A 21,684-nucleotide genomic window follows, 5' to 3' on the forward strand; every position below is an offset into this window, starting at 1 on the left:
ATGATGTTCATGGTGGTGTAATAATAATAACCCTTTGGGTGTTCATAACACTTAATTATATTAAACTAATTTAATTTTTATTAGAATAACATTCTGGACCCCTTCCTTGCAGATCATAATCTCTAATTACTAACATTTGGGAGACAGTTTCTAGAAACAGTGTGGTTGGATACAAATTTTTATTCCAGCTCTGAGACTTTGAGCAAGTTATTTAGCTTCTCTGTGTCTGAAAGTGGGATAGCAAAAGAACATATGTGATTGAATTATTCCAGAGGCCAAAGGAGATAATACTTGTACAGAGTAGTGACTCCATAGTATTATTATTTTAATCCCCAGACATTGCATAAGGTCCTGGATCAAGTAAAGTATCACCATGTAAAAGAGGTATTTCTCTATAAAATGTATAGTAGTAGGATATAATAGTTAAGACAAAAGGGGAGAGGAGAGGTTGAGGCCAGCTTGATGAGGATTTAAACTCACCTGTAACAAGAAGCTCATGGAGTCTGTATAAACTGAGAAGAAATACCCTCAGTCAGGGAAAAGTAGATTTTCACAGGGATGGCACCAGTCCAGCCTGGCAGAATCCTCTGTGGACCGCATCTGTGCCAGCTGTTGTCAGTCTGTGTGGGCTCACCAAGAATAACAGCAATGATTTTCACTTTATAGCAACTTCCATCTCGGGATCTCAGAATGCTGCATAAATGTAGATTAGAGCTCCAAAAATGTGTTGCCAAGAATGGGCATACTTTATAGGGCATCAAGAATGCATACTGTTTTAAGAGGATCTTTTATGTTGAACAAAGGCTAAACTAGTTCAGAATTAGACCTACTTTCCTAACGATTCTATATGCACTTTCTAAGTGACCTTGGACAACGCAGTTCCTCTCCTTGACTCTATGTTTTTGTGTATGTTTTTCATTAACAAAGGGGTTTAATCTACCACTGAATTATCTCCAGAGTGTCTCCTGTCCCTGAAATCCACAGTTAGTATAGGGCATCTAAAGTTACTCCCTAATAGACTACTGCTTGGCACACTTTAGAGAGGCCCAAATTCTTGTAAAATAGAATACTTTCATAGTATTTTACTCATAGTTAGACCATAATCAAGTAGGAAAATCAACAACAACAAAACACACACAAGATTACTTTGATCACTGGGAAATGGCATTATCTTTTAGCTTTTTACATGAAAAAGTATTAGTTTATTTTACATGATTTTCCCCTTTGCCCACCTTGAAGTACAGTGCTGTTTATCATTTCCTTTTAGTATTTTAAGATTTAGTATTAACCCTCCAGTGCAGTTATTCTCTTCCTGAATCATAATTGAAGACATCAAACACGGCCATAGCACACAGTCTTGTCTCAGTATACTTCCATCAGAATTACCCAGAAAGCTGGCTATATCTTTAGTTGCCATTTTTTTCTACACAGAGGAGATACTATGTCATAAAAAGCAGTACTTTCCTCTGAGAAAAGTTCATTCTTTAGTTCAAGGCTTTATATTGTAATATATGATTAAATTCACCTGAGTGTTACAATCTATAAGTAGATAGATAATATAATCCCTCTGACAAAAATTGTAAATAGATGAAGAGTCTGAGGCTGTTTGTGTGATGGTTAAGCGTGCACTTTCTGGAGTTGGCAATGGGATCCGAATCCCAGGTGTCTAGTTACTTCCAATTTTCTCAGTTTTCTCATTGGTAAAATCAAAGTAGTATCCACCTGATGGAGCCACTGTGATGATTAAATCAGTTAATTAATGTAAACTATTTTGAACATTGTCTGGTCCCTCTGTGCACTCAGTATATCTTTATTTTGAGCCTATACACATAAATCAATAAATGTATGAAATGAATGCATATGTTTCTACTCCTTTAGAGTTTATGGAAAAGGGTATTTTCTCAATAGAATTACTATTATTTGAATCATGTTTGATGATCAGTAAGAACTAGTAAATGCCACTTGTCTTTAGATTTGGTATCAAGTCACCCTCATTCTCCCCGTCTTAGACAGCACTAAGGAATGACACGGAGTTCTTCACATTCCCTCACCCACCTTCCTGCCACATTTGAAAGACATTCCTAGCTCGGTTTTGACAGACTATAAGCATTTGACACAAGTTATGCATGAGCCCCTCTTAAATATTAGCATGTTGCACGTATCATCTTAGATTTTACTCACAATGGCCCTGAGATGGAGACATTCCCTCTCCCCGGCTTACCCTCCCAACCCTATTTACAGATGGAAAAACTATTGCTAAGTTTTCAAAAACTTGTGAAATGTTATACAAAATCGGTGCTATCACTTGGTATTTGAACCTGTATTTCTGCTTCTGAAGCCCACGCTTTCTCCATTCCTCCACAATCAATGTTCCTGAAAGTAAAAGGGGCCACATTTGTCTCCAGCCTCTGGTATAATTAGCATCATGCCTTAATCAGTGAGGTTGACTGTCTTGATTAACCTTTATGATAGTATCATGTAAGTTTCGTATTTCTAAATGAGTATATAAAGCCAGCTGTAAATTAGTGGAAAAACACTGAGCTTGGATCAAAAGACTCATGTTTACTCCTTGGCTCTGCCACTTACTATGAGTGTGATTTTGGCTAACTCACTTAACATAGTCACTTAACAAAACCACTAACTTGATTTTATTTCCATATATATATATATATATATATATATATATATATATATATATATATCCGAAACCAGTTTGGCTCAGTGGATAGAGCATAGGCCTGTGGACTGAAGGGTCCCAGGTTCCATTCTGGTCAAGGGCTTGTACCTTGGTTTCAGGCACATCCCCAGTCGGGGGTATGCAGGAGGCAGCTGATCAATGTTTCTCTCTTATTGATGTTTCTAACTCTCTACCCCTCTCCCTTTCTCTCTGTAAAAAATCAATAAAATATATTTTTTAAAAAAGAAAGAAAAGCTCTCATGCTGCAGAAAGTATTGAATTAAATCTATTGTGTGGGAGTGTTATGCCAGGGTTCCTTCTTGTCTGTAAGTGAGCATAGAAATGTCAAAGGTTTTCTCTTTTCTTCAAGTTCTAATTCGAGCCCCTTATCCTCTTGGCCTGTGTTTGGCATTCTTTAGTTCATTATGTATTCTCTTTCCTTTGTATCCTATCATCCATTGATATGTTCACATGATATTAATACAACTGAACATATAGTTACATATATCTTTAAGGATAGTTTGTCAGTCAGTAATGGCAGTAAATGGGTTATGTGACCATCACATTGTAACTCATGGGTCAAATCCTATTAACTCCATTTTATAAATTAAGCAACCAATTCTTAGTAAAATGAAACATCTTGCCCTGGGTCCCATACTAGTAATTGGTATGTGGTGGAGGTGGGATCCAAACCCAAGCAGGTCACCCTGAAATCCTATTCTCTTAAATGTCTGAGCCATACTGAATCATCATACTGATGAATAGTCAGGGTTTTGCTTTGCTCCTCATTCCTCCCTCATGTGCCTTGATTCCCTGACAGGATTATATATTCCTTGAACTGGATATATCTCACTTATCTTGAGGACTGGCTTCATGCCTAACTACTAGTATTGATGGACAATTTAATGTAGATTTCACCTTAGGGCACAGTTTTCTGCACTTTTAGAATATTTTGGAAGCAAGGACATTTACCTCTTTCCTGACTCAGGCTAGAAGCTCATATTCTCATCATGTTGTTGCTTAGATTATATTTTTACAGGTCAAGAAAACATTTTCTCTGTTATTTTCACTTAGACACTTTGCCTGCCTCCCCTCTAAAGCCCAGAAATCCAATGTGGACAATGTACCTGTGAAAGTTATGACTTGTTGCTACAGGTGGCATTGCTATTGAATAAAGAGTATGCCCTCTCTTTGCATCCAAAGTGGCTTGGATAGCTGAGCAAGAACCTTTCTGACTCAAATAAAAACCACCTTATGTAAGGTGAAATAGGGGGAGTTAACCATTTGTTTGCTGGTGTGCATTTCCCACGAAAAACTCAAAAACAGAAATTTACCTCACCCATGGAAAGTGATGTGCCAAGCATCATATTTGCATATTAAAACTGAAAACAGATTTGCATGTTATCTAACTGTGGGGTGTCACGTTCAGGCATCTGCCAAGCCCACTAGATAGAAACAGCTCATATAGTGGGAAAGTATTTCTGTGCCTATCTGAAAATCTAGGTGCCTTTGATTTGTTGTTGTTTTTTTTGGTTTTTTTTTGTGTGTGTGTGTGTGTGTGTGCGTGTGTGTGTGTGTGTGTGTGTGTGTGTGTGTTTTCATCAAATTGTCCTCACTTCATGTTCTCCATTTTCTCTTGGCTTCATACCTGAAAATGCCAAAGAAAAGCCTGAGAATCCCTGTTTTATAATGGACTAGAGGCCTAGTGCACCACATTCGTGCACTGTTTGGAGGGGTCCCTCAGCCCGGCCTGTGCCCCCTCTCAGTCCAGGACCCCTCGCTCCTTCTTACTGTCCTCCAGTTTGCTGCTCTTTAGTGGCTAATATGGAGGTGGGAAAGGCTCCCGCCATGTCAGCTGTGCTTGCCAGGCATGAGCCTGGCTTCTGGGTGAATGATGCTCCCCCTGTGGGAGAGCACTAACCAGCAGGGAGCAGCTCCTGCATTGAGTGTCTGCCCCCTGGTGGTCAGTGCACATCATAGTGACCAGTCATTCTGGCTGTTCCACTGTAATGGCTGCTTTGGCTTTTATTATATAGATATTTATTACATTTTAAAGATCATCCATTTATGACTATATTTTATTTAGATAATTTAAAAATTATAAAGAAAGTATATAAATTACTTATAATCCCCTTTGTCTACATGAGCTGTTACTTTTTGGTATATTTCCTTCTAATATTTGCTTTTTATTCCTACACAGAACATGCATTGGCATTTTTGCCTATACAGTATGTGGCAAGAGTAGGTCTACAGTTGTTTATATGGGAAATAATACCATAAGAAATAATAAGATAAGCATAAACTCTATTTCTCATACTCATAACTGTGAAGCCATGTTTGCCTCAATCTGTGTGTATATATATATGTGTGTGTGTGTGTGTATATATATATATATATATATATATATATATATATATATATGGTTTGGTTTGGAAACATAGCCTTGAACAACAGTTTGTTTTTTCCCCCCATTCATTAAACTTTTATTTCTTGAATCTTATTGAGGTAAAACCTACCAATGGAAATGTCCTGTAATTGCCTTGCCTTGGTGATATCAAATCATTTATTCCTAACATGCATAAAATCTAATTAATGGAGGAAGAAAGAATGCATGTAATTTTTAGCTATAGTATTGTGAAAATAGCTTCTTATATGGACAATATAAGATGGAAAGAGAGCAAATTTGGAGAAATCTTACCATCCCACAGAGGCAACTCACTTTCTCTATTAAGGTGGGTCTGCCTGGGACTAAAGAGAGAAGGACGAGTTAAATGTGAACTTTGGTTCCCTGGACAGTAGGCCTAGAAACAAGCATGCTCCAAGCCCGCCATTCTTTAGTTACATTGACACATGGAAACTGAGAGAAGTGGGTGTGGAGAGGGGCCACTTTCCCTCAGCTCAGCCCACATCATTTTAGTACCCTGGTGTGCAAATACTATAGACCCCTTACTGTACACCCAGTACTTTCCCTTAGCTGCAGTAACATCCAGCAATTTCACCATGCTGTAACTCAGAATCATCACTTTTGGGCTATGCTTCCAAATTTGACTTATAGAGGTGATTTAGAGGAATCAAGATCTAGCATGATAAAGGGAATATGAAAAAGAGGTTATAAGAAAATCAAGCTTCTGAAATTCAAAGACTCATTATTATCTATTTCAATGCTAGAATCAAACTTTTAAAACCAAAATCCTTGATCTTCATTATGCACTATTTATTCTCCAAGAAAATGGAACTTATGATTAGAAGAATTAAGAGCATGCTGTTCTACTCCCATGAAGCAGTGGGGAATGTTCCCTTATGGGTTTCTAATTGTTAAGAGGTGGTTTTCCTTGTTCCTCCCTTCTCTCTGGCCCACTTCTGTTTTCCTGGAGCAGAAAGGATGTCCAGCAAATTTTCTTCCCTTGGTCAGAGTAGGTGCTCCTTCCATTAAACAGTGAGACCTTGAGGAGAGGGTAGGATAATTCAGTTAGACAAAGTAGAAGAAGCCTCAGGAAATTGCAAACTTTACACTTGACACAGTTAAATAGGAGGTGGGGGGAGTGAAAATATCAGAAATATATTTTTCCTGGCAGGCTTTCAGCTCCAAAATGGGGCTAATTCTACCTTTTGAAAGAAGATAATTTCTATGTTTCTTTTTTTCTATGTTTCAAGCACACATAATTGAAGTCATTTCCATCCAAGAGAGGAATCTCTTGTACATCATTACAAACAGACAAGAAAAATGAGCAGCTTTGGGACCCAGAGAGATAGAGTATTCATTATCATGTAATGTTTCTGAATATCTTGGCTGCCTTTTCCAGGTATTTTATCTTCCTGGGCTGTATTTTTCTGATGAGGTTCAGATTTGCAATAAGTTCACGTTACTATGTAATGAGGAAATCAACAGCAGGTAAGGACTCACCAGTGAAAATAATCTACCCAGAGGTCAATATCAGAGTTCCACAAGAGCTTTTAAGTAGCTATTTTATAAGGTGGATTCTTACCACAAATATTAAAATTAGAGGCCTGGTGCATGAAATTTGTGCACTTGCGTTGGTCCTTCAGCCCAGCCTGCACTCTCTCACAGTACAGGAACCCTCAGGAGATGTCCTACTGATGTCTTAGGCTCATTCCCTGTGGGGAGTGGGCCTAAGCCATCAGTTGGACATCCTTAGCACTGCTGTGAAGGCGGGAGAGGCTCCCGCCACTGCTTCTGCACTTGCCAGCCATGAGCCTGGCTTCTGGCTGAGTGGTGCTCCCCCTGTGAGAACACACTGACCACCAGGGGGAAGCTCCTGCATTGAGCATCTGCCCCCTTGTGGTCAGTGACATCATAGCAACTGGTTGTTCTGCTGTTCTGTCAATTTTCATATTAGCCTTTTATTACATAGCACTAGAGGTCTGGTGCACAAAATTTGTGCATTGGGGGTGGGAGGTGGTTCCCTCAGCCCACCTGCCCCCTCTCATATTCCGGAAACCCTAATGGGATATCCTATTGATGGCTTAGGCCCACTCCCCCAGGGAGAGCAGTCTGGCCTCCCTCTGCTGGAGGCAACTGGATTATCAGGGAAAAGCACTGCCCCCATCACCCCACTGCTGCTGCCACTGCCAGCCACCACAGCTCCTGGCCCTCACAGCTGCCAAGGTGTTTTCATCAACATGGACTTCTGGTTCTTCACCATAAAAAAAATGACAGTTTTCTTTAAGCATTTTTAAGATGTCACTTTCATAGGATATGACATTTCTTTCTTTTTTTTATCCTCCTCAGAGTATATTTTTTCATTTATTTTTAGAGAGCTTAGAAGAGAGGAAAAGACAGAGAGAACCATCAATGTGAGAGGGACACATCAATTGGTTGCCTACTGCATGAGCCCTGACTTGGGCCCTGGCCAGGGAGGATCTTATAAACTAGGTCTGTGCACTTGACAAGAATCAAACTCTGGTCTGCAAGCTGAGGCTGTATCCACTGAGCCAAACTGGCTAGGGCAGGATATTTCTTAGCCCCGCCAGCAGAGGATTTCCAATTTTCCCTTCAGAAGTGAGGTGAAAATACCCTAGATCATTTTCTTGGATTCTTATTACCCAAGTGAGTAGCATACCATAAGCTTAGTCAATGAATGGTCAAAAAGGTGTTTCCTGTGCAGCTCATGTTCACAGGCAGGATTTTCGGCTCACTGTGGCTCTCTCGGGGCCTCAGAGCACACAGCTCTGTCAGGAAGGACATCTGGTCTAATTAACATAATACCCTTTTATTAATATAAATAGTTACATTGTTGATGACAAAGATTCAAGGCAGTGAGTGTTCTCCCAGTGCTGTGTCCCTGTTTGCACATTAGTGCTGGCTATCTACCATGCTCCCTTTGCTCTTTAGGTGGGGCAGTGGAATTCTTCTTTCTCCACCCAAGGAGCATGGTGGTAGGAGAAGATAATTAACTTTTGGATGTTCTTGATCTGCCTGTAGTGAAAGTTCAGTAGGCTGCAGAAACCTGTGACCTGCCTTCTGCTTACTCAGATTCAGAATGCTGAATGAAGTTCCAGATTGTTTCGCAGGATGCTGACAAGTGATTCAAGTCCTCTTGTAAGTGGAAATCTCTGTAATAATGAGGTTTCCACTTACTCAGCGTGACTTTTTATTTTTAAAGTATATTTTAATGATTTTTTTACAGAGAGAAAGGGAGAGGGTTAGAGAGTTAGAAACATGGATGAGACAATGATCAGCTGCCTTCTTCACACCCTCTACTGGGGATATGCCCACAACCAAGGTACATGTCCTTGACCGAAATCGAACCTGGGACCCTTCAGTCATCAGGCTGATACTCTATCTTCTGAGCCAAACCGGTTAGGCATCAGTGTGACTTTTTATAGATTATAAAATGGCCTTGATTTTAGTATCCGTGATTTCACTATAAAAACCTACAATGATATGTTTCCTGCATATTATGGATATAAAAGTATGATCGAATAGAATCTTTGCAAACATCATTTTGCATATAAAGATAATAAGGCTTGGGGAATAGATCAGAATTATGGGACAATTTGAAGGCAAAGCTAAGATTATAGAGATAAATGGGTCTCTGTACTTGTCCTATGTAAGAATACTATGAAGTTTTAAATACTAGAGGCCTGGTGCACTGGAGTGGCGGGGGGTAGTGGGGGGTGCTGGCGGGTGAGGAGAGTTCAGTCTGGCCTGCGCCCTCTCACAGTCTAGGACCCCTAGGAAGATGTCCAACTGCCATGGAGGCAGGAGAGGCTCCCACCACCCCAGCTGCACTGGCCAGCCTGAGCCCGGTTCTGTCTGAACAGCACAGTCCTCACTTTTGCACATTCTCATATGTTACTTTCACCTAGATCCAGAATTAGCTGAAATATTCATATGAAGCCCTCCCTGGAATGATAATCATCTGGGCCCTAAGGAAGAGAAGAACTATGGCAGAGAAGAACCAGTTGCAGATTGTGAACATTTTCCTATAAGATCTTCATTGTAGAAGAAGGAAGACATAGAAAAAGATAAATAGGATGTAAACCACTGTCCCATCACTTTCAGCCATTAATCTTTTAACATATTTCTGTCCTGTCTCCTTCTGTAAGCAACAGTTTGAGACAGGCGACTGTAGTCAGTGGCTGGCACCTCTCCAAAGGGTCAGCACCTTCCTTCTTGCACCTCGTATAGCTGCCCCTAATGTAGTCTAGCTGTGTGTGCACAGAAAGAAGAGGCAACAGACTTCAGTGAGCACATTGGCCATTAAATTACTCCCAGATACCATGATGTCTGGTAGCATTTTTAAGGTATCATTGCAATGCCTTAATGTTTGAGATATTTGTTAATATCTTTCCTCCCTCCTTCCTTCCCTCCTTTCCTCCTTCCTTTTCTCCCTTCTTTCCTTCCTCCCTTCCTTTCTTCCTTCCTTCCTTCCTTCCAATATCTGGTGAAGTCCAATTTATCCTTCAAGATCAAACTAAGAGGGCTTCTGCTCTTTGACAGTTTTCTCCCATCTCAGAACACTGAATTCATTGAATTCATACCTGTGCTCAGTATTTGCACTTTATTGTAATTGCCTATTTTTCTCTTTTCCTTTTTAATGTCTCTCTCTCTCTCTCTCTCTCTCTCTCTCTCTCTCTCTCTCTCTCTCTCTCTCTCTCTCTCTCTCTTCTCTCTTTTAAATTAAACTGTGAGTTGTCAGAAGCAGGAATCCTGAATAATTTGACTTTATAATGATAGTGCTTAGCACTTTGTAATTTCTTAGAAAAGGTGTTAAAGGAATTTTAAAGGAGGCATCTGAAATCTATTTCTCAATAACTCTCATCTGTAGATCATGTAATCTTTTTCACCTTTAGGCATTGCAAAGAACACACATAATAGTGATTAATATTGATACTTATAAGACTGTCTTTTTCTTAGAAAAGGCTAGAGGCTTTGTTGATATTTGTGTTGAAGTTCTATTGTTTCTATTTAGCAGTAAACTTCCACTTTGAAAATACCTTTGCTTAACTGAGTCAGTAGGTAAAAATCCAAGTTATTACAGATTAATACAGTTAGAAGAACCTGGAGAGGAAGATAATGGGAACGCTGACTGGCACTTCAGAGTAGCAGAAACACACAAACTCAGCACACCTGGTTTCAGTCAGGGCTCACTGGTTTTCAGTGGTGGAACTTCCCACAGGGTTGTTCACTTATCTTCTCTGAGCCTCAATTCTTTCATCCATAAAATGGGACCACAGATCACATGGGCTGTTGTAGATTCCATGTGTGTGAAGGTGGGCATCTTGAAAATGGGCACACAATATGAAGAATTATTATTATGCCACAATGAATAGACTGCTGATACTATTCACCCTTCTACTTTTGAAAAAATAAAATGATGCAACTCATCTCCTTCCTGCCCCCTACCACACACATTTTTAAGCATGGTCTATTACGAAGATGCAATGCTAGGAACTACTTATTAGAAATGACAATTATTAATTTTTTAGGACATATTGAGTCCTAAAGCACTACTGAGAGAAATAAATTAAAAGGAGGGGGGTGTCTTTTTATCCCAGTGAGTAAAACTCTAAATGATTACTTATGGGGCTTGAAACCTGAAGAAAGTCCTGGGCTACATCCTCTTTGGTGTGAGAAGCAACTGGAAATGTGAACCCTAAACCCTTTTATCAATATGCAGTCCTTAGATTAAGTATTATGCATTGGGTTGTGTTGGGGGTGAGGGTGGTCAGTGAGAGCTCTATAGCCAAATAACTTTCAGAAACATTGAAAGAGGTGATCTCTTGAGATCATTCTTGGTAAGAAATACCAGCAACCCAAGATCAGCATTGTATGAGATTAGAATCTAAAAAAACAAACAAACAAAACAAAACCAAAAAAACCCACAAACAAACAAAAAGCAGTCGTTCTAAATGAGTTATTTCAGAAACAGTATCACTAGTAAATAGGAAGGAGTTTTTGACAAATGAAATTAATAATATGTTTTTCTTAAAATCTTTGAAATGCTGGCAAGGTAAGTACTCTGAAATTGAAGCTGTACTTGAAATACAACTGCTAAGGGAAAAATCTGAGTTGCTTAGATTTACAGAGACAAACAGCATTCTTGCTGCCTTTAAGGTAAAGGAAAGCAGATATTAGGCTCAAACAATGATGAAATGTGTCTATGCCATGAGGGTTCACCCTACACCAGGAAGCAAGAATTATCAAGTTTTCTTTAATAGTTGTTTATTTAGATTAGAATAGCTGGCACCATTAATATTAGCTCCTTTAATTCTTACACCAATTGTATTGGACAGACATTGTTTGCATTGTAGAGGAGGCCCTAAGTTTAACATTATTGTCTATTCAATAAATGAGTGATGCTAAGATGGGATCTTGTCCTGGCTTTATTACAATTGGTCTTACCCTACATTTTTGGGTGTGAATTTTCTTATCTCACAATGAGTAGTTTGAGGTAATGATTCTTTTTTTTTTTTTTAATATATTTTATTGATTTTTTACAGAGAGAAAGGGAGAGAGATAGAGAGCTAGAAACATCGATGAGAGAAAAACATCGACCAGCTGCCTCTTGCACACCCCCTACTGGGGATGTGCCCACAACCAATGTACATGCCCCTGACCGGAATCGAACCTGGCACCTTTCAGTCCGCAGACCAAGGCTCTACCATTGAGCCAAACCGGTTTCGGCTGAGGTAATGATTCTCAGGATGCTGGCAGGTAGCTCTAGTTTTGGCCTCTGTCACTTGCCCTGTGTCATAGTTTTTTTACTGCCTTGTATCTCCAATCCAAATTCTCCAACAGTGAAATAAAACTCCAGGTGTAAGGATAGAGACAAACATAAAAAAAAAATTATTGACATTTTCAGCCTTCTGCATGTCTGACTTTCTATACATTTTTTAAAACCTAAAAATGGATGATAATTATAGAGAAAAAGCCAAATAGGTAACAATTAACAATTTTACCTATGTTTAAAAGGCATTTCATAACTTAGATATCACACAAATAATTAATATCCATCTTAGAGTTGTTGCAATAAATGTTGGTAGTAAGAATAAAACATTAGTATGTGGATTTATAACTTGTTGGATTTTCACATCAGTGTATCTTTCAGTAGAATGAAGATAACTGGTGAATGAATATGCAAGTTTTGTTAAGTTAATTTTTATAAACTATTCCTGTCAGGAAAAACTCTTTTTCAACCATTTTAAGAAAGGAAAAACATTCCCACTCTCATCTCTGTTCAGTAGCCATAGAGGACATCATCATCTAAATCTTCTATAACCATCTTTCTGTTTTTAACACTTTGATTCAAGATGTTGGAGTGTGTACTAGGAATGGTCCAAGTCATCATATAGCAAAGGAAAATATAATACATTCCCTTTTACTTACACAGCACACAACAATTTTACATCTGGCATCTGGTCTTCCTTTCTCCACTTACTTTGGACTCTTAGTTGGTCACCGGAAGTGTCTTTCACCTGGCTCTTGATTCTGTTATTGCTAGAATCCTGGCTCACCCATTGAGTAAAACACCAGCCCAGTGTCAATGCTACTGATTTACCTTACCCATTAGATATCTAGCTGATTGTAGTGCTGGTAAGAAAAACATTATTCAAACTCCTTGACTGGAACACAAGGCCCTTCACCTTCTGGACACCTATATTCAATAATGTGTTTTATTTTATATCTCAAACATTATAAATATTTCAGAAATACACAGTGCGAGGAGCTCCTTATTCCACCTTAATCTGAGGAACTTCTTTTAGCTGAATGTGTCCTAGTCTGTCACCACATCTTCTCTGGAATTCTTCTTCTCAGGCTGTATGAGAGGTGACATTTGTACCCTGATGGTACAAATGCTTTCTACAGTTGCTTTATCTTTCATTTTTGATGTGTCTTTATCTCTCATTTTATTTCACTATAAGCTCCATAAGATGGATGCTCTATGTATCTATCATTTTGATAAACATACAACTGGTACATAGTGACTCCTAGCAATGGTTAAATGAAGTAGAGTCTGTTGTACACATGGATTTCTAAAGCCTGATAGATGATGCATGTGAATTAAGTGCTGTGTCCAACATCAGACACAAGACTGACAAAACCATATCTAAAACCCAGGTCTCCTAATAGCCATATCCAATACTCTTTTCTTTATAACGCGAACATGACTAAATTGTCTTGGTTGATGTCTAGGTTGCACTTAAAAGACTTCGTGTTTTCTCCTTTACAGAGTGGACAAGCAGGATCAAAGGGGCCTCCCGCTGGTCCACCCTCATTCCGCCCTGAAGATGAACTGGAGCACCTGACCAAGAAGATGCTGTATGACATGGAAAATCCACCTGCCGATGAATACTTTGGTGAGTGGGTCCCAGAGCTGACTTCTGAAGTAAATGTCCTTTCCTATTTTCCTTAATTAGTAAGTAGAAGTATTATCAGCTCCAGTGGTAAAGGAGTTGGTATCCATAAGCACAAAACTGAGTTCTGGAATTTGCTTTGTGGGAGACACCCACCATGTGATTATTTGTTTGGCTTGTACTAAAATCTCAGGGGTACTTCAGAGTTTCATGAGATACATTTGATTTAAAACTTAATATTTGATCATTTATTAGCGTTTATTATGCAGAAATAGGGCTTTTGTGTATATTCAGGTATAAATATTAATATATAAAATGTGTAATTGGGCAGAGTCTGAACTCTGTGCTCCTACTCCTTTCCCTATCCAAGTTTAGAAACAGTTGTACTCTTTAACTTTCTCTGTCTAAGCCTATAAATACTTATGAAAAAATAATCCATCTGTCCATATATTTAATGTGAACTTATGAATTATATGCCAATTATGAAGTGTTATGGACACATAATTTTTCACCCAAGAGGTTGTAATTATTCAGAAGAGAGAAAAAAAGCACAAATAATTACTAACATAGCTATAATTATAAGAGACATGAGAGAGGCTTGCTTAGGTCAAATATTATAAAAATTTAAAAGGTCTATTCATCAGGAACATCAGGAATGCTTTATGGAAAAATTGGCACTTGAACCTGGACCCTAAAGCTTGCCTCTCAGGTTTTTTTTTTTTTTTTTTACAATAAACAACTGCTGCCCAGTCTGTTGGAGATCAGTATTTTTATAAAGTATCAGTAAAATTAATTACTAAGAAAGTGAAATTATGATTAAAAAAAAAAATGGAAGACCCAAGTTTTACCATGATCAGATTCAACAGGGATAAATTACACCATTAAATTGCTGTAACTTTTTCTAAATACTCACTGTATTTGTCTCATCATAGGGTGACAAACATTCCTTAGTCAGACACCTATCCGTTGACCTCATTTTCAGTAGTGCTGCTTTAAGTACATGTGGAGAAAAGACATTTGGGGGCATTGGAAAGGCACAGAGGTGGGAAATTGCACTATGCATAATATAGGGCTTGTACTTCTTCAAGTTTTTCCAATTTGCATGTCTTCCCATTTGCTTCTTATTGGAGAACATGTATTAAAAGGTAATCAGAAAGCACCGGTTCAAAACCACATAGTAGGTGGCCTGTGTTAGGATGAGAAAATCATGACATTTATTTGTAAGCAGAGGGTAGCATAGCTTAGCTAAAAGGGCACATTAGTGAGAACTTAGAATTTAGGTTCTGTCCCTCTCTGACTAAACAATATTGCCATGTTCCTCATCTGTCTGAGCCCCATTATCCACTTTGATAGATTAAGTAGAAAAAGTTTTCTGGCATTTCTTTCAACACTAGTAAGATCATATGGAAACAGCATCAACCCACATCAATATAACATAGCTAAAAGCTAAATATAAATTGATATATATTAACACACAGGCATGGAAAAGAGTAAAAAAAAAAAATAAGTCTATACTAGAGGCCCAGCACACGATTAAAATTGCACGAGGAGACACCCCACCTCCCACTGTGCGAGGAGGCACCTTGTGGGTGTCCAGGACCCATGCCTGACTTGCAGAGTCCCCTAGCCCCCTTGCCTGTGTCCACTCCAGGGCTGCCTGAGCCACTGTGGTCTCTGTCTCTGCTCCAGGCCTCACCTGTGTGTGCAGCCTCCTCCTGTCTGGTCATGACCCATTATGGCATCCCCACCTAATTTGCATATTATACACACACATCTATATGTATATGTGTGTAAGTATATTATGTTTTTCTCATTGATGTGAAAGAAGGATTTATATTAAAATAAGATAAACTTTTTTTTAAAAAAAAAAAAGCATGTTAAAAGTATGTTCTCTTTATTAGAGTATATTAAAAATGAAAAGTAATAATACCAAGTATATATGCTTCAAATATCATAGCAAAACCTACATAGCAATAAAGAAAAAATGTGTTAATAAACATGTTAAGCACTTTGAGGAACATATAAATTAACTATTATATTTGCCTTCAAGAACTATCCTAGTTATGCCAAAACCGGTTTGGCTCAGTGGATAGAGCATCGGCTTGCGGACTGAACCCGGGTTCTATTCCGGTCAGGGGCATGTACCTTGGTTGCAGGCACATCCTCAGTAGCGGGTGTGCAAGAGGCAGCTGATCGATGATTCTCTCTCATCGATGTTTCTAACTCTCTATCCCTCTCTCTTCCTCTCTGTTAGAAATCAATAAAATATATTAAAAAAAAAGAACTATCCTAGTTCTATTACTTACTAGCTTAGACAATTTTAAAACTTACTAATCTCTCTAAATGTTTGTTTTTATTTTGCTTTATCTTTAATATGGAAATATTAGTTAGCTTATACTGTTATCACATTGAACGAAATATTTATAAGAAAGCACTTAGCTATGTTCTTGTAATGTAAAATATGCTCAATAATCAAAGTTATCCCATAGTTAAAGAAAACAAGATATGCCCCTTAAAATTAATTAATACTTGATTTAAATTTAAGTTCTTATAAAAAATAGTTTTATTTTATCACCAATTTGTAAGTAATCATTACCAAATGATCTTTATAAATCATGATAAAAGTGTAGAATGATGATGAACTTTTATTGAATACTTATGATATGGCAGTACTATTTTATGAATTTTGTCTCAACTCATTTAATCCATATTGAAAAAGTATAACCCTGTAAAGTAAATGCCATTATTATTTCCATACTAGGAAATTGAGACACAGGAATATTAAGTAATCTGCCCATATCAATAACTAGTCAATTTTGTGACTGGATTAGAATCCAAGCTCCAGGTCTATATATTTTGTTATTTCTAAAAGATTTTCCCCCAACTTTATTGAGGTGTATTAAGAAACTGTACATGTTTAATGTATGCAATTTGGTGAGTTTGGACCTATTATACATTTCCGTTTCCATCACCACAACCCAGATTATGACCAAAGATTTAGGATAGATATTTAAAAAGGTTTTATGGAGGAGATCATCTTTGGCCAGATGGAAAATAACAGAGGGTATTCTCTTGTAAATAGATAGAATGAAAAAAATTTGACTTGAGGCCAGGATTATTCAAGGAAAGTTAGCTTTATGTAGAAAACATACATTAAGTACCTATTAGATGCTAATTACCCTTCTAGATGTTAGAGACATATGGAAACAGGCAAACAAGAGTGTTACTTTAAAGGTGCTTACTAATATAGCCTAAAAAGGGATGGGCACAGAGTTAGGGTGTTTAATCATAACTCAAGATAGAAAGAGATGAATTAAAGTTCAAGGTTCTTTGAGAATTCAGAATAAAGAAAGGACATCCTGAGGCAAGAATGGAAAAGTTTTTATGGAGCAGTAAGCCTTTGAATCAAGTTTTTAAAATCATGCTAATAGAGATTTTCAAGTAGGTAACATTATAGAAATAATGTCATTTCTGATTATGGGAATTTTTTACATGAAGGGTTTCAAACCAGTGAAGAGAATGACCTATGTTGAAAGGAATAAATATTGGGAAATAAGATTGGAAAAATAGGTTCAGAGCAACACTGAGAGGACTTTTATTATTGTTGTTTTTATAATTTAATTTTTTAATTATAGTTGACATTCAATATTATTTTATATTAGTTTTAGGTGTATATAATAGTAGTTAGACAATTATATAATTTACAACGTTATCCCCCTATAATTGTAACACCTGGCACCCTACATAGTTATTATAATATTATAGACTATATTCCCTATGCTGTACTTTATATCCCTGTGACTATTTTGTATCCACCAATTTGTACTTTATAATCACTTTACTTTTTCACCTATCCTACAACCTTCCTCCTATCTAGAAACCCTCAGTTTTTTCACTGTATCTATGAGTCTATTTCTGTTTTATTTGTTTATTTTTCTTTAAATTCCACATTTAAGTAAAATTATCTTGTGCTTTCTGACTTATTTCACTTAGCATAATACCATTTATGTTTATCCATGTTCCCATAAATGGTAAGCTTTCATACTTTTTATGGCCAAGTAATATTGCATTTTATATATGTACTATGTCTTCTTTGTCTACTTGTCTATTGATGGGCACTTGGGTTGTTTCCATAGCTTGTCTATTGTAAATAATGTGCAATGAACATCCTGGTAAGGGAGTGTATGTTCTTTCAAATTAGCATTTTGGATTTCCTTGGATATATAACCAGAATTAGAATTGCTGTGTCATAAAGTAGTTCTGTTTCTTTAAAAAAAAAAACAAAAACAAAAAAAAACAAAACAACTTTTTTTTTCAAAACTTTCATACTGTGGAGAGGAGTTTTAATGCCTAAGTAAAGACTAGTAATTTTATCTTACATTAAAAACAACAACAACAACAACAACAAAACAACTGCACATTGAGGTCAAATGCTGTGGGAACTGTTCTGTCAATAGTGGTTAAGAGTGTGATTTCCAAAGCCAGAATGTCTTGATTTGAATGCCAGCTCTATCTCTTAAGAGCAGAAAGCAAAGGATAAGTTAATGGAACTATCATTTATTGTTCCTGAGAAATTTTGCATGCCTATAGATGTGTTGGTTGTTAGGGACATTTAGATGCAAAAATAAGCTCTGGTCTCACTGGGTTCATGAGTTCCTGAGAAGGGCAGAGAGAGGCAAAGATGTCAGTGCAGATTATCAGCACTGTGTTGGGTCTGCTTGGCCTATGTGAGAGTAGACAAAGTCCATAAGGCTGCCTGGAGATGAGAGAAGGAGGGCTACATACCAGTGTGTCTGTAGAAGAGCCTGGCACAAGAGAGATTGGTGAGTCCTCTCTACTTGAATTTTACCTTACTTCCATTCTGGGTTAGAAATAACAATGCCAAATACCACCCTAAAAGAATTAACCCACATAATCCCATCACCTACTTTCTTTTTTTACCATCTTGCCTATTTAATGGTGAAATTTTCATTGACACTAAAGTAGATTTGCAGTAACTTAGTGTTTCCTCGTCAAAAATCTCCTACTAGATTACAGGCTGAATCTTGGAGAGAAGGGCAAGAAAATATAAGTAAATGGGTGATCGGAGTAGGTTCCCCCGTGTTCATGTTGCTTTGTTTCAATGAAGTCCCACCCCCTATTTTAATGTAAGTGAGGGATATCGAAAAATTACCTCCCAGATGGTTTATGTAAAAAAAAAAAAAAAATACCTTTACAATGTAGAAGTCTGGAACAAACCTTCTTAATTCAACTGGTGAATTGATATGATATAGTAGAAAGTATACAACATACCTATGTAATAGTCTTGCTAAAGTATTTAACTTGAACCCAACCATTAAGAAATATACAAATCCAGATGTTATAACATTCTTAAAGCCAATTTTCCTAAATGCTTTTTAAAAAGTCAGTGTTAGAAGAGACTATGCTAGGTTAAAGGAAATTAAAGTATCATACCATTCAATTGCAAGACATGAGTTTTGATTGGGTTCTAGATTTTTTTTTAATTTAACTATTTGGATCAAGGATAGAGAAATTTGAACATGAATTTTATGTGAGATAATACATCCATGTTAATGTCTTGACTATGGTAATGACATTGTGATTAGATAAGACAATATCATGATTTTTAGGAGCAAGATGTTCAAGGCTTTAGGGTGAAATGGCATGATGTCTGAAACAATTTTTAAACACTCAAGATGATAGATGATAGATAGATAGATAGATAGATAGATAGATAGATAGATAAGAGTAAAATAAACTTCACATTAAAACAACTAGAGATGCTGTTACTACACAGCTATATGGGGCATTTTATTTCCCCCAAAATGTGTTGAAGCCTGTCATAAATGAATTATCTTAGACTCCTTTCTAAAAGAATTCATTCATGAATTATGGTAGAATAGGTAGGGTCATATTCCTATACCTTCTAAACTTGATTATTTTAATGACTAGAGTCTTTAAAAGTACTCTTTCTTGTATATTTTTTAATCCTCTATAGGCCACATAACTTTTTCTATTATGGTGAGATGATAGCTATTATGGTGTTGATGACAAAAGATGACATTTACTAAAGCTCTACAAGTTTACAAAGCTTAATCACAACTGCGGTCTGACTGACTGACCCGATGACAACATATTCATTATTCACATGAAGTAACAGAGATTCAGGGTGACTCTGTGAGTTTTCATGGTCACATAGCTAATTAGTGTCAGGATTAAGACTTTTTTTTTGTTTAATCTCAAGTTCTCTCTGATTTATGATCATTACATAATGGCATATGTTGTTCCAGCAGCTGGTCCATAGTTGCTTATCCCTGCCTCATGTCATCCTTTCCCTCCTGAAATCATGCTTTTTAAGTGAGAGACCATTTATGCCCAGGGTTAAAAGTTTTGTAGCCTGGATTTCAATGTTACTGAAATCAGAGTTTAACTCTCTATGACTCCTGAGTTAACTGATGTGGCACTAAGCATGGGCTTTTACCATGCCCAGATGTATACTTTAGGAAGATAGCACACCTAATGGCTCCCAGACAACCATGTCAGCAAACTGTAACCCTGCTCCTGACCTTGGAGAAAGCAAATTTCTGATAACTACAGTTCATCTTATTTTCTCAAGTCAGTCTTTAATAGAATATTACAAGCAAGAACCTTTAAGTATTAGCTGGATATATTTTTTAATGGTTTCTCCTTCCAAATATAATAGTTTTAATGTTTCCACAGTATTTATCTTCCATCTTTATAAAAAATGTTGACTTCCATTACAGTATTAAGTAAATACTACAAAGAATTAACCATAATACAGCAGTTGGGTAAGTCTCTATCTTTGAAGAGGAGATAAGTCTCTTATGCTCTGAACATTTTGCATTGACTTTGGCTTAAGTTTTGGCTATAACAGTTTCCCATTGCCACTGGGGTCCTTGAATGGGCCTCAAAACACTACTCTGTAATGGGAAGAAAGTAAACATAGAAGAAGGGTAGAGCTAAGAGTAAATTCACATCCAGGCAGCAGGTCTTCCGTCCAAATAATTTGCGTAAAACTGCATGCCTTGGTTCAAGTGCTTGCATCATGGAACAACCTGTTTCTCTGGACAATTAGAAAAGTATAATACTAGAGGATACTCTTAATTCCATGGATAAATCATGAGAAGAATGAGGGATGATGAACTATAAATTATTGTAAGTTAGGGTATATTTCAGAACATGAATAGGAGAGAGAATTTTTAAATTAGCTATCAAAATGAATGGGGGAGAAAGGTATCATTGCTAGAAAATTGGGGCGCTTACAGGGCTACTTGCCAGCATTGTAACTTATATTTTTCAACAGTTTTGAGGGTGAACTATAAAGAAAGGTTGATTTTATCACATAGTTGTTCTTGACACATCTCTTTGCATTTGCCCAAGAGTTTTCCATGTTGATTGATATATCCAGAGCCTCTACATTTTGTGCTTTCCTACATTTTGAAAGGGAATACCTGTCTGTATGTGAGAGATTCCACATGTCTATGTCTGTGATCATCGCATGATTCTCTCCAAAATAATGTCGTTCTGGATGTACAGATACTCAGACTGAAGACAGCACTATTGAAATGCAGTAACTCCAGAAATGGATAGTATAATTTATCTGAGGATGAACTTAAAATATCTACCAACTTATTTTTAAGCAGAAAGCTGTAATTATCTTGGCATTGTTTACAATTTGTTGTCTTGTTCCTTTTTAAAAAAGAAAACTGATGTGTATGAGTCTTACAATTATTTAGTGAGCTATTTGAAGAATTCAGGGAGCACTAGGTAAATTGTCTTCGCAGAACGTGACATTTATCTAATAATGCTTTTGTTTGTCTCTGGGCATTGTCAGTGAGAAACATGTTGAGAAAATTTGCATATATTCATAAGTTTGTTCTAAGGCAAGTGAAGTTTTACTGCCTTAGAGGACAATTGGACAGAAAGTGGAAGATAGGAGGTGGCAGGGGACTGGAATTGGTAAGCCTTAAAAGAAGAAAGGCATAGACAGTCATGTTCCTTGATTACTGAGAAACCAACTTACCATATTGGTATTATTTATCTTTGCAATTGTGAGGAAATGGAGGTCCAGTGAATGTTCATGAAAAATAAGTTGAGTGCCCCAAACGACAGGGATGACAAAGCATTTCTTTTTTGTTTAGTAAGACCAGTCAATAAGTAAACAT

The 21,684-nt window shown here is 37.2% G+C and overlaps 1 protein-coding gene across 5 annotated transcripts in view; it reads left to right on the plus strand.

Annotated features, from left to right (window-relative positions):
* Positions 1-21,684, plus strand: part of LPP (LIM domain containing preferred translocation partner in lipoma) — a 636,317-nt gene that overhangs the window by 461,259 nt on the left and 153,374 nt on the right. For all 5 annotated transcript variants that reach the window (XM_084871808.1, XM_084871812.1, XM_084871810.1 and 2 more), the window contains one exon: positions 13,375-13,501. In XM_084871808.1, coding sequence (XP_084727934.1) covers positions 13,375-13,501 — 127 coding nt within the window. The remainder of the gene's footprint in view (positions 1-13,374; positions 13,502-21,684) is intronic.

The sequence above is a fragment of the Pipistrellus hanaki genome, assembly GCF_964339955.1.
Source record: "Pipistrellus hanaki genome assembly, chromosome: 2".
NCBI lineage: Eukaryota > Metazoa > Chordata > Mammalia > Chiroptera > Vespertilionidae > Pipistrellus > Pipistrellus hanaki.